This window comes from Mesoplodon mirus (assembly GCF_964341445.2).
Source record: "Mesoplodon mirus genome assembly, chromosome: 18".
Classification (NCBI taxonomy): domain Eukaryota; kingdom Metazoa; phylum Chordata; class Mammalia; order Artiodactyla; family Ziphiidae; genus Mesoplodon; species Mesoplodon mirus.
In genome coordinates, this window is record NC_138994.1 from 52,659,934 (window position 1) to 52,674,662 (window position 14,729).

The 14,729-nt window shown below is 37.3% G+C and overlaps 1 protein-coding gene across 9 annotated transcripts in view; it reads right to left on the reverse strand.

Annotated features, from left to right (window-relative positions):
• Positions 1-14,729, reverse strand: part of EFCAB5 (EF-hand calcium binding domain 5) — a 123,059-nt gene that overhangs the window by 38,717 nt on the left and 69,613 nt on the right. For all 9 annotated transcript variants that reach the window (XM_082604544.1, XM_082604543.1, XM_082604545.1 and 6 more), the window contains exon 10: positions 1,854-1,953. In XM_082604544.1, the coding sequence (XP_082460670.1) occupies positions 1,854-1,953 (100 nt within the window). The remainder of the gene's footprint in view (positions 1-1,853; positions 1,954-14,729) is intronic.

Genomic DNA, 14,729 nt, shown 5'->3' on the forward strand with positions numbered 1-14,729 from the left:
TATATTACCCAAGGCAATCTACAGATTCAGTGCAATCTCTATCAAAACAACAATGGCATTTTTCACAGAACTAGGACAAATAATTCTGAAATTTTTATAGAAACACAAAAGACCCTGAATAGCCAAAACAATCTTGAGAAAGAAGAAGCTGGAGCTATCGCACACCCTGATTTCAAAATATATTACAGGGAATTCCCTGAGGTTCGGTGGTTAGGACTTTGCACTTTCACTGCCAAGGGCACGGGTTCAATCCCTGGGCAGGGAACTAAGATCCCACAAGTCGTGCAGTGTGGCCAAAAAAACCCCACAAAAACCCAAACAAACAAACAAAAGCTATGGTAATCAAAACAGTATGGTACTGGAACAAAACTGGCATGTAGATCAATGGAAAAGAATAGAGAGACCAGAAATGAACCCACACTTAATATCGTCAATTAATCTACAACAAAGAAGGTAAGAGTATACAATGGGGAAAGACAGTCTCTTCAATAAATAGTGTTGGGAAAACTAGACAGCTACATGCAAAAGAATCAAGCTGAATTACTTTCTCACACCATGTACAAAAATAAAATCAAAATGGATTAAAGACGTAAATGTAAGACCTGAATCCATTAAACTCCTAGAAGAAAACATTGGCAGTAGGCTCTTTGACATCTGCCTTAGTGATGTATTTTTGGATATGTCTCCTTAGGCAAGGGAAACAAAAGCAAAAATAAACAAATGGAACAGTATCAAACTAAAAAGCTTTGGCACAGCAAAGGAAACTATCAACAAAACAAAAAGACAGCCTAATGAATGGGGGAATATATTTATAAATGATATATCTGCTAAAGGGTTAATATCCAAAATGAAGAAGACATACAAACCAACATCAAAAAAACAACCTGATTAAAAAATGGACAGAGGACCCAAATAGACTTTTTTCCCAGAGAAGATGTACAGATGGCCTACAGATACGTGGAAGATGCTCAACATCACACTAATCATCAGGGAAATACAAATCAAAGCCACAGTGAGATACCACCTCATACCTGTCAGAATGGCCATCATCAAAAAGACAACAAATAATAAGTGCTGGCAAAGATATGGAGAAAAGGGAACCCTTGTGCACTGCAGGTGGTATTGTAAATTGATGCAGCCACTATGGAAAACAGTATGGAGATTCCTCAAAAAATTAAAAGTAGAACTGCCGTATGACCCAGAGAACAAATGGCTGGTTGCCAGAAGGGTTTGAGGTGTGGGTGAAACAGGTGAAGTGAATTAAAAGGCACAAAACTCCAGTTATATAATAAATAAGTCACAGGGATGTAATATACAGCATAAAGAATATGGTCAATCATATTGTGATGTTTGTAGGGGGATAGATTGTTACTAGACTCATCACGGTGATTATTTCCTAATACATGAAAATGTCAAATCATTATGTAGTACATTTGAAACTAACATAATATTGTACATCAACTATATTTCAATAAAAAATGCTTGGGAGAAGGAAACATTTTTCTTAGAGACCTTAGAATTCTAAGTTGGACATTAAAACTGGAATTACCACTACCAACTTAATTTCCAAAACATTCAGATTGTCACTAAAGCACCCCTTCACTTGAATGAATTTAAAATTGAATTCTAGCTGAGCTCTGACTTAACAACTTTTAGTATTACACCATAGTGAAAAACACATCTAGTTGTGATGAAGACTGAATTTTGTGTGGAATGAACAACTAGATAGAGCTATCATGATCTAAGGGAGATGTTATATGAAGGGATTCCATGGGGATAGAATGACCTTGTATTATCATTTCGGTGTACTGCATCACTCCAGCTTGAGCATGCTCCCTCTGAGTGGCACTTACATTGTCTTGGGTTTCGGAGTAAACCTCTGAGCACTTTTGAACTTTGGTCATAGAATGTTTCCAGCAAAGCCAATGTCTTCTGCCGATCCAAAAACCCTACCTAAGCAGAAAGTTGGCAATTAGTTGTTACAGAAGATTTGAAATTTTTATGTAGATGGAATATTGAAGATTTTATCATTACCACCAGCACCGTAATCATGTAAGTAAAAGCTGCAGAGTCAAAATCAGGAAAGTTATATCTTGCCTTTAGGCTTATACTCTACTTCCCCTTTCTGTAACATTTAGTAGCTGCATAAATATTTGTTGTTACTTACTTAATTGCTAAAACCAATACATGATGTTCAGTTATTATCTAATCTGACCTGAGTATGACATTCAGAACAATTAATTGCTCCCTACTTGTTCTTTTTTTGCACTGTTTTTATTTCAAGAAAAATTTCCATTAGAGAAAAATATAGAAAATGATAAAACTAACACTTGTGTTCCCAACACCCAGAAATTATGTTTGTTAACATTTTATGTATGTACTTTAAATACTGATATAATACACGTTCCCTTGCTTTTATTTACTCAACATTGAGATCTGATTCATGTATTTAAGGAAATATATTTTATTTCTTTAATTGATGCATGGTATTCTATAATATGAAAACATCCTAATTTTTAAAAACACCCCTCTATGGATGAGCATTTAGATTATTTCCAGTATTTTGATACCAAAATAATGTTGCAGTGGATATCCTTACATACTTCTCTTTGTATACATATGTAAACATTTCCTTAGGGTAAATAAACAGAAGTATAATTAATGGATTGTGTATAATGTGCATTTTCAATTTTAGTAGTTATTGCCAAATAGCTCTACAAAACACCTATACCAATTTACATTCTCACCAGCACTGAATGAGGATATAACTTCTCCATATCCATGCCAATATTTGATATTGTTAGAGTTTATAATGTGATGGATAAAAAATGGTATCTAATTATTTTAATTTTCATTTCCCTGATTATTAGTGAGATTAAATATATTACATTTTCATATGTTTATTATGTACTTGGGTTTCCTGATCAATGAATGGCTTTTTTTTAAAAGATTTTTTTGATGTGGACCATTTTTAAAGTCTTTATTGATTTTGTTACAATCTTGCTTCTGTTTTATGTTTTGTTTTTTTGGCCATGAGGCATGTGGGATCTTAGCTCCCTGACCAGTGATTGAACCCATACCTTCTGCATTGGAAGGGGAAGTCTTAACCACTGGACTGCCAGGGAAGTCCCCCAGTGAATGGCTTTTTCTTGTCCTTTCCCATTTTTTCAGTTGGCATGAGTAGTCTGTTTCTTATTAACTTATAAATTTTTGATAATGATCATTCTGTTTTCTATATAGCAAATAGTCTTTCTCAGTTTATCTCTTATCAATGTCAGTTAATCTCTTATTAACTTAACTTTTGGTGAGTTTAGCCATATCACTGTCATAAATTTTGAAGTAGTCAAATGCATCAATCATTTCCTCTATGGTTTGTGCTTACTTGCTGTTTTATTTAGGAAGTATTACCTATGCTGAGGTCGAAAGGCACGCTCTATTTCTGCTTCTAAAACTTAAAAAAATTTGTTTTCCACATCTAGGTCTTTGATCAGATGGAACTTATTTTTCCTCATTAAGGAGACTGAAATCTAATTTTTTTTCAATATGGAAGCCAATCATCCCAATATCATTTATTGATCAGTCCCTTCCCACTAGTTTACATCCATGTTATACGCTAAATTCCCACATTCTCATAGGTCTGATGCCAGGTTCAATATTCTGTTAATATAACTTTATTTTTATAAATCAGGAAAATTCTCCCCAACTTGTTCTTCTTTTTAGAATTGTTTTTGCTATATTTGGACCTTCATTTTTCCATACAATTTTTAAAAACTAAAGCTTTGAAAAATAACATACAGAAAAGTACACAAATAATAAGTGTATGGTTTTATGAATTATCACAGTATAAACATACACATGAGCTGTTTCTCAAAGGAGAATAGTTAACTTTAATAGAAGGCATGGTTTTGCTCCAAAACTTGAGGGATCTACATTGTGATTCTACTATTGCAACTTGCGATAGCTTTCTAATTTGCCCTGTTCATTTCAAATACTGTGGGATCTTCTAGGCGATAAGGCACAAGATAAAGAAGAGGCTTTGTAATGCAGCCTAGAAAGCCTACAAGACCTTTTCTTGCTCTGGGATCCCCTTTGCCAGCTGATGGCTCAGTTAACACAAAAGAGCAGCACAGATTGATACAAATGTGGTAAAGGTTGTTGCTAAAATGTAAAAAGGCCCAATAAGCATTATGCTTCTTTCTTAGTAGTAGGTGGCACAGGATACGGCAATTTGCCTCGTATTTGAAACAGATATCCTGTCATGCTTCCAACTGCTGGAAGCTAAAAATTTTACCAATGTAGAAAACACTGAATTTTTATGGTTTTTATCTTCCACCCTCTGACACACGTGGAGCTTACCAAGGCATCTAATCCTTCCAGCTCATCCAGTCCAATCACCACAATGGAAATCATCAAGGTGGTGAACCTGTATGATGTTCTATGATATGTCAACACAATCAATGTCTCTGCATACTAAATTATGATAGAAAGAAAAAGAGCTGCCTTAGCCCTATGCCAAGGCAGTGAAACGATGCTGCTGTTCCTAATAGGTGAAATCAAGCTTCTTTTGTTGGTCCTTGCAAACTGCTCTAGAGAAAATAGTAGTTGCCAGATCAGTTGTCATGAATGATGGATCTGTGTCAATTTGGTCCAATAAAGGTTCCACATCTTGAATAGCAGCTGCAAATGGTGTTAGTGTAATCTACAAATATTCTTAAGATCTACCTACCTTCTGCATAGGCAAAACAGAAGAACTAGATAAGAATGTAATAAGAATGTTATTTTCTGAATCCTTCATATCACTAATATATTTTCATATCTAATCTCTGTGGAATTGTGTTTTTTTAAATTTGTTTTTGTTATCCGTTTGTTTTTTACCATTTTGGCAGGCAGAGAAAGTTCACCATGATAGCCTTCAGCCCCTAATTTGTGAGAATTCTGCTAGTTGCTGTACATGTCTATTTCAGTTGTACATTCAAGAACCAGAAATAAATACAGCTAGGTCCCACAGATTAACTGGGTCTATGATATAACCTTGGACCAAAACAGCATTTATCACTTGACATCCATAAGCCCTAACTTTAACCAATGGTCCACTGGGGCACTTTGGGATACCAGGGATTAGTGTTAACTTGGAGTCTGGTAATCTCTGAAAGTCTGGTGGGATATTTCCCTTTTTCCAATGCATATTCACCCTAGTAAAAGGCTACATGCCCTTTGAGGAAGGCTTGAAGTAAGATCTAGAGTATATGCTCCTAGCAGAATTCTTCCTCAAGAAGGCCAGCCTCCACTTCAACCAAAGCCTTCTGGGTGTATCAACTGCTTGTCTGGGAACTGGATAAGAAGCCAAAACTCTCCATTGTGGTGTCTCATCTCATGTTTCTGGCCCCATAGTTAGAGCTTTTCTGTAAACAGTTCTAGTAATAATTTAGTAGATATCCTACCTACGTAATTCCTAAGAAAAGCATGATCACTACAGAAAATCTATGAGTCAAAGCATTCATATGGCCACTTTAATTTCTGCTGTTCATTGTGGTAATTCCAATCATACGTTCAGGAACTAGGTAAAAAACCACAGTATGAGTCCTAGACAAATAAGGCCTATTATAATATGGACTTTAACCTTGGGCACTAAGTCAAAATACCATTTATCTATGATATTAACTTTGACCAGTAGACTCTATCTCTGGAAGTTAAATGCCACTTGTCTTCTAGGAATCCCATCAGTTCCTTGAAACTAGAAAGCCCACTTCAATGCCACTATCTCCTACCATCATTCCCAACCTACAGAGGACAGCTACCAAAGAGCATTTTAGGGATGTTAGTGCTCCCGTCATTAATGGATTTCTCAGGGATTGTCACCTGGGGACTCTTGGGGAATAGGTTGAATATGCGTAGGCTACCTATGAGAAATCAACTTCGTCAATTTTACAAGCCTTTGGATTTATTCCTTTATAGCATGCCATGAAGGCTCTGGCATCTCAATCTCATTGAATGTAGGCTGTATTTGAGTCAAGGTTACAGTTAATCTACCAAGAAAACTGTTAAAACCATTTCCAAGATACTAAAAATATTACTGCTTAGCAAATCTTCTAAGTGTAATGATATTGATAAATCTGGGCTAATCCAAAGTTATATCCATCCTCCTAAGTCTAAAAGTTTTATAAACAGGAATTCCCTGTCAGTCCAGTGGTTAGGACTTTACCTTCCACTGCAGGGGGCACGGGTTTGATCCCTGGTTGGGAACTAAGGTCCCACATGCCACGTGACGTGGCCAAAAAAAAATTTTTTATAATCAATTCCCACACATGTTCCCCAAGTTTCTGCTGCTATGAATTAGCAAAAACTTGCTATTCTCCTGGAATACTAACAATCACCTTTCTCTACAGATTTGACTAGTCCTCTTGGGGCATGCTGAGATCTGACTTTTGGGTCTAAAGGCAATGGATGATACACAGGTGGGCCTTAAGGAAAATAGCTAACTGCCCCAAGTGAAGTTATAGGTTCTGTAAGGAAAGAAAAGCTTATATCCTCAAAAAAAGGAGAGAAGGGATTGCTTTTGCTGCCAAGGGAGTCTTCAGGGAGGTTCGTGGCACAAGTCTCAGCTTCCATCCAAATGTAACCATTCCAAGTCTCAGCATCCCTCTATTTTCCAAGCAATGTGCTGACTTTCACACGAGAGACTTATGAATTTGGCTTATGTTTTCATTCTGTCCCATTAAACTTGGGGGCTGATTTTTTTTAATCTATATCTGCTCTGAAGCTACAAGAAACAGAAATTCCTTTAGAGTCATCATGGACATTTTCTGGTTTTGTGACTGCAACTTGAGCTGAGCATTTAAAGCCCTGAGCTTGTCTTTTACTTTCTATAACCTCTCCAATGCAGTGAGATGAAGCTCAATCACCGACAGCCCTTGTAGTCAGCACTATTACAATTATGATAAAATGCAGCAGCCACTTGGTCTCTTAAAGCCCAAGGCACTTCATCCCAAGCAACCATAAGTGATCATTTAAAATTTTTTTCATTGAGGAATAATAAATATGCAATAAAGGGTATACATCTTAAGTGTTTAGCACAATAAATGTTTACCTATCTATATACTGTGTAAACATTACTCAGATAAAGATATAGAACATTTTTATCAGCTCTAGAAGGCTCCTTCATGGTTTCTGTTAGTCAATAATTCCCCCAAAGGTAGTAATTATTCTGATATTTATCACTATAGATTAGTTTATCTGTTATTGAATTTCATTAATTGGAGTTATATAATATATGATCTTTTGTGTCTTTTTTTGTTCAACATTTTATCTGTGAATGTTATTCATGTTTCATTTGACTGTAATTCTTTTTCTATTGCTACACAATATTCTACTGTATGAATATATATATGAAAATTTATTTAATCATTTTATTGTTGATGTACATTTGTATTGTTTTTAGTTTTTGACTACTATGAACACTTTTTGGATTTTTTGGTCAATTTCAATGAAGCATAATTTACATCCAGTAAAATGCATCATTTTAAAGTGTACAGTTCAGGGACTTCCCTGGCAGTCCAGTGGTTAAGACTTCGCATTCCAATGCAGGGGATGCAGGTTGGATCTCTGGTCGGGGAGCAAGGTCCCACATGCCTCATGGTCAAAAAACCAAAATATAGAACAGAAGCAATAATGTAACAAATTCAATAAAGACTTTTAAAACGGTCCACGTCAAAAAAAATATTTAAAAAGTGTACAGTTTAATGAGTTTTGATAGTGTATACACCCAAGTAACTACCACCACAATGAAGAGAAAGAACATTTTCATGAAACCAAAAGTTCTCTTGTGCCACTTTGCAGTCAGTCCCCTCTACTCATGGCCCCAGAAAACTACCAGTCTGCTTTCTACTGTTGTAGATTAGTTTTCTGTGTTTTAGATTTTCATACAATGAAATCATGTAGTGTGTTCTCTTCTGTGACTGCCTTCTTTCACTTAGCATAATTTTTTTTTTTTTTTTTTTTTTTTTTTGCGGTACGCGGGCCTCTCACTGTTGTGGCCTCTCCCGTTGCAGAGCACAGGCTCCGGACGCGCAGGCTCAGCGGCCATGGCTCACGGGCCTAGCTGCTCCACGGCATGCGGGATCTTCCTGGACTGGGGCACGAACCTGCGTCCCCTGCATCGGCAGGCGGACTCTCAACCACTGCGCCACCAGGGAAGCCCCATAATATTTTTAAAATTCCTCAACGTTATATTATATATCAGTAGTTCATTCTCTTTCATTGATGAGTAGTAATTCCACTGTGTGGCTATACTACCCTGTGTTTATCCACAAGTTATGGACATCTGAGTTGTTTCCAGTTTCGAGCTGTTACGAATGAGTCTGTTAAGAACATTAAATATGTCTTTGGGTATACATATGTTCAGATTTCTCTCATTCCATTTTATTTCTCCTAGGTAAATATCTCGGAGTGGAATTGCTGGTTGATGGGTCATATGGTAAGTATATGTTTAACTTTTTAAGAAACCACCAAACTGGGAATTCCCTGGCGGTCCAATGGTTAGGACTCTGTGTTTTCACTGCCCAGGGCACAGGTTCAATCCCTCGTCGGGGAACTAAAATCCTGCAAGCTGTGCGGTGTGGCCAAAAAAAAAAAAAAGAAACCACCAAACTGTTTTGCAAAGTGGTTGTTCCATTTCTATCAGCAATGTATGAGAATGCTGGTTGCTCTACATCTTTATCAACACTTGGTATTGTCAGGCTTTTTAATTTTAGCTACTCTAGTAGGTGTAATTTTTATCTCATAGTGGTTTTAATTTGCATTTCTCTATGACTATTGACATTGAACATATCTGCATGTGCTTACTGGACATACATATATCTTCTTTCCTGAAAGTTAAAAAAAAAAATCCATGGCATTTTGATTAGATTGTTTCATTAAGTTGTAGGAGTCCTCTATGCACTCTGGACACACAACTTTTGTCATTAAATCTACTGTAAATATTTTATCCCAGTCTATAGCTGTCTTTTCATTTCCTCAATAGTGTCTTTCAGAGAACAGAATTTTAAATTTGGTGAAGTCCATTTTATCAAATATTCCTTTAAGGTTCATGTTTTCTTCTGGAAGTTTGTGATTTTACCTTAAACATTTAGGTCTAAAGGCAATTTCAAGCTTATTTTTATGGTTGGTGTGAGGCAAAGCTTGGGGTACAACTCGCCCCCCCACCCCAAAGTCGGTAGCCAGTTTTTCCAGCACCATGTGTTGAAAAGATTATCCTAGGAACCTCTGTTGAAAATCAGCTGACCACGTATATGTGGTTACATTTCTTACTATTTGGTTCCACTGATCTATTTGTCTATTCTCACGCCAATACCATGCTGTTTTGATTTCTGTAGATATATATTAAATCCTTAAATCAGCTAGTGTAAATTTTCCAACTTTGTTCTTTTTCAAAATTATTTTGGCTATTCTGCATCTTTTGAAATTCATGAACGTTTTAAAATTAGTCTTGTCAACTTCTATAACTAAGCTTGCCAGGATTTGGATCGGAATTGTGCTGGATTTATAGATCAATTGGGGAACTGACTAAACACAGTGAGTCTTTTGATTCATGAGTATGGTCTCTGAGAGAAATGAGGACTGGTCTCTTCAATGAATTAGGTTTTTTATTTCTCTCAGTAATGTTAGGTAGTTTTCAGTCTATGGGTATTGTATATATTTTGTTCAATTTATCGTATTTCATGTATGTGATTTAGGCATTTAAAATGTTCATTTTCCAATTGCTCATTGCTAGTATATAGACATACAATTGATCTGTATGTATTGACCTTATGTCCTGAAGCCTTACTAAATTCATGTATATGTTCTAGTGAATTCAATTTTTATATTCCTTAGGATTTTCTACATAGAAGATCACGTAATCTTGAATAAAGAGGATTTCTTTTTCTTTTCATGCCTATTTCACTGGCTAGTACCTCCACTACAATGTTAAATAAAAGGGGTGAGGGTGGACATCCTTGCCTTGTCCCTGATATAAGGAAGAAATCATTAATTTTTTCATCATTAAGTATAACTGTAGGCTTTCCATAGATGCTCCTTATCATTTTGAAAAAAATTCTATTTCTAGTTTGCTGAGAGGTTTTTTAAAAAAATCATGAATGTGTGTTGAATTTGGTCAGATGGCCATATAGTTTTTCTTTTTTTAGTTTCTTAATATGGTTAATTGCCTTGATTGAATTTTGAATATTAAACCAACCTTACATCCCTGGATTACACTCCACTTGATCTTAATATATTACCTTTTTAATATATTGCTGAACTAATTTGCTAAAATTAACTTAAAGATTTTTGTATCTTGCTCATGGAAGATATTAGCTTACAGGTTTTTTTTTTCCTTGAGATAGTTTTGTCTGGCTTTTATATCAGAATAATGATGGTCACATAAAATGAGTTGGAAAATGTTCTCGCTTCTATTTTCTGGAAGACTTTGTGTGGGTCTGGAATTATTTCTTCCTTAAATGTTTGCTAGGACTCAGCAGTAAAGCCATCTTGGCCTGGAGTTTTGTTTGTGGAAAGGTTTTTAATTACATTAATTTCTTTATACATATGAGAGTATTTAGGTTTTCTATTTCCTTTCGAGTCAGACTTGGTAATTTGTGTCTGTCAGAGAATTTGTCCACTCAATCTAAGTGGCAAATTTATTGGCATAAAGTTGTTCATAATGTTCCCTCATTGTCTTTTTATTTTTTATTTTATTAAAAAAATTTTTTTTCTTTTAATATTTTTGGGCCATGCCACATGGCATGAGGGGTCTTAGTTCTCCAACCAGGGATTGAATCCATACCTCCTGCAGTGGAAGGGCGGAGTCTTATTTATTTTCTTCCTTCCTTCCTTCCTTCCTCCTTCCCTCCCTTCCTTCCTTTGCTGGCTGCGTCCGGTCTTAGTTGAGGCACGCGGGATCTTTCTTTGCCGCGTGCGGGCTTCTCTCTAGTTGTGGCGCAGGCTCTTCTAATTGTGGCGTAAAGGTTTCTCTCCCTAGTTGTGGTGCACGGACTCCACAGTGCGTGGGCTCTGTAGTTTGCAGCACGTGGGCTCTCTCGTTGAGGCATGCAGGCTCAGTAGTTGTGGCGCGGGCTTAGTTACCCCACGGCATGTGGGATCCCAGTTCCCCGAATACCGGGGATTGAACCCGCATCCCCTGCATTGGAAGGCGGATTCTTTACCATTGGACCACCAGGGAAGTCCTGGAAGGGCGGAGTCTTAACCACTGGACTGCCAGGAAAGTCCTGCCCCCCACTGTCTTTTTAATGTCTGTGGCTCTGTAGTGCTCTTTCTTTCCTGATATCAGTAATTTGTTTCTTCTCTTTTTTCTTTGATCACTCTACCTAGAGGGTTATCAATTATATTAATCTTTTCAAAGAGCCAGATTTTGTTTTGATTTTCACAATTGTATTTTGTTTTTTATTTCATTGATTTTTGCCGATTTCTTTATCATTTCTTCCTTTTTATTTACTTTTCATTTATTTGGTTTTGCTTTTCTTTTTCTAGCTTTATAAGATGGAAGCTTAGGGCTTCCCTGGTGGCACAGTGGTTGAGAGTCCACCTGCTGATGCAGGGGACGCGGGTTCGTGCCCCGGTCCAGGAAGATCCCACATGCCGCGGAGTGGCTAGGCCCGTGAGCCATGGCTGCGGAGCCTGTGCGTCCGGAGCCTGTGCTCCGCAACGGGAGAGGCGACAACAGTGAGAGGCCCGCGCACCACAAAAAAAAAAAAAAAAAAAAAAAAAAAAAAGATGGAAGCCTAGATCACTGATTTTAGACTGCTCTTTTTTTTTTAATTTTTATTGGAGTATAATTGCTTTACAATGTTGCATTCGTTTCTGCTGTACAAGGAAGTGAATCAGCTTTATGTATATATATATATCCCCTCCCTCTTGGACCTCCCTCCCCCACCCACTCCACCCATCTAGGTCATCACAGAGTAATGAGCTGAGGTCCCTGTGCTATACCGCAGGTTCCCACTAGCTATCTATTTTACACATGGTAGCGTATTTATGTCAAATCTAATCTCCAAGTTCACTGCACCCTCCCCTCCCCGACTGTGTCCACATGTCCATTCTCTACATCTGCATCTCTATTGTTGCCCTGGAAAAAGGTTCATCTGTACTATTTTTCTTGGTTCCACATATATGTATTAATATACGATATTTGTTTTTCTCTTTCTGACATACTTCACTCTGTATGAAAGACTCTAGGTCCATCTATAAATGACCAAATTTCGTTCCTTTTTATAGGTGAGTAATATTCCATTGTATATATGTACCACATCTTCTTTATACATTCCCCTGTTGATGGACATTTAGGTGTTTCCATGACGTGGCTATTGTAAATAGTGCTGCAATGAACAATGGGGTACATGTGTTTTTTGAAATATGGTTTTCTCAGGGTATATGCTCAGTAGTGGGATTGCTGGGTCATATGGTAGTTCTATTTTTAGTTTTTTAAGGAACCTCCATAGTGTTCCCCACAGTGGCTGTATCAACTTACATTCCTACCAACAGTGTAAGCAGGTTCCCTTTTCTCCACTCCCTCTCCAGCATTTATTGTTTGTAGATTATTTTTAATTTATTTTATTTTTATTTATTTATTTATTTTTGGCTGTGTTGGGTCTTCGTTGCTGTGTGCAGGCTTTCTCTAGTTGCGGTGACGGGGGCTATTCTTCCACACAGTGCGCGGGCTTCTCACTGCAGTGGCTTCTCTTGTTGCAGAGCACAGGCTCTAGGCGCGCAGGCTTCAGTAGTTATGGCACATGGGCTCAGTAGTTGTGGATTGCGGGCTCTGGAGCGCAGGCTCAGTAGCTGTTGCACACTGGCTTAGTTGCTCCAAGGCATGTGGGATCTTCTCAGACCAGGGATTGAACCCCTGTCCCCTCACTGGCAGGCAGATTCTTAACCACTGTGCCACCATGGAAGTCCCTTCCGCCCACTTTTTGATTGGGTTGTCGTTTTTTTGATATTGAGCTGCATTAACTGTTTGGAGATTAATTCTTTGTCCATTGCTTCATTTGCAAATATTTTCCCACATTCTGAGGGTTACTTTTTGTCTTGTTTATGGTTTCCTTTTTTGTGCAAAAGCTTTAAGTTTAATTAGGTCCCATTTGTTTATTTTAGACTGATCTTATTTTCTTATATAAGCACTCAAAGCTATAAATTTCTAAGCACTCCTTTAGTGGCATTTCTCTAATTTTATTACATTGTGTTTTAGTTATCACACAGTTTCAAATATTTCCTAATTTCTCTTGTGATTTTTTTTTCCTCATGGGTTATTAAGAAGTGTTTCTAAATATTTGGGGATTTTCCAACTATCTTTCTCTTATTGATTTCTAACTTAATTCTGATGTAGTCAAAGAGTGTACACAGGGTGATTTTAATTCTTTTAAATTTATCGAGATCTGTTTCATGGTATAGCATGTGATCATCTTTGTGAATGTTTCAAGTGCAATTGAAAAGTATATTTTTCTGCAGTTGTTGAGTTGAATGTTCTATAACACTCAAAGTCAAGTTGGTTGACAGCATTTTTTTTTTTTTTTTTTTTGCGGTACGTGGGCCTCTCACTGTTGTGGCCTCTCCCGTTGTGGAGCACAGGCTCCGGACGCACAGGCTCAGTGGCCATGGCTCACGGGCCCAGCCGCTCCACGGCATGTGGGATCTTCCCGGACCGGGGCACGAACCCGTGTCCCCTGCATCGGCAGGCGGACTCTCAACCACTGCGCCACCAGGGAAGCCCCGACAGCATTTTTGAAGTATTTTATATCCTCGCTGATTTTCTGTCTACTTGTTCTATCAACTGCTAAGAAAGTAGTGTTTAATTCTCCAATTGTAATTTCAGTTCTGTCATTTTTTGCTTCATGTACTTTGAAACTCTATTAGATGTATAGACAATTAGAATTATTATGTCTTCTTATCAAATTGACCCCTTTATCATTATACTGTAGCCCTCTTAATCCTTGGTAATACTCCTGTTCTGAAGGCTCCTTTGTCTTATACTAATGTAGCCAAAAGATATATCTTTGGTGGGAGGGAGGGAGATGCATGAGGGAAGGGATGTGGGAACAGATGTATGTGTATGACTGATTCACTTTGTTATAAAGCAGAAACTAATAAAAAATAAAAAAATAAAAAAAAATAAAAAAAAGATATATCTTTTTCCATACCTTTACTTTTAAACTATTTGTATCTTTATATTGGTTTTATCCAGCCTGACAATCTCTGTCTTTAGACTGGAGTGTTTAGCCCATATTCATTTAAGTAATTATTACTATGGTTAACTTTAGATAGACCATCTTGCTACCTGGGTTTTTTGTTTGTTTTTGTCCCATTTCTTCTTTCTTCTTTCTTCTTCTTTCTTCTTCTTTCTTCTTCTTCTTCTTCTTCTTCTTTCTTCTTCTTCTTCTTCTTCTTCTTCCTTCTTCTTCTTCTTCTTCTTCTTCTTCTTCTCCTCCTTCTCCTTCTTCCTCTTCCTCTTTCTCTCCTTCTCCTTCTTTTTTTGCTTCTTTTCCTGCCTTTTTAAAAAATAAATTTATTTATTTTTGGTTGTGTTGGGTCTTCGTTGCTGCGCGCGGGCTTTCTCTAGTTGAGGAGAGTGGGGGCTACTCTTTGTTGCAGTGCGCGGGCTTCTCATTGTGGTGGCAGTGCAGGGGCTCTAGGCGTGCAGGCTTTAGTAGTTGTGGCACACAGCCTCAATAATTTTGGCTTTC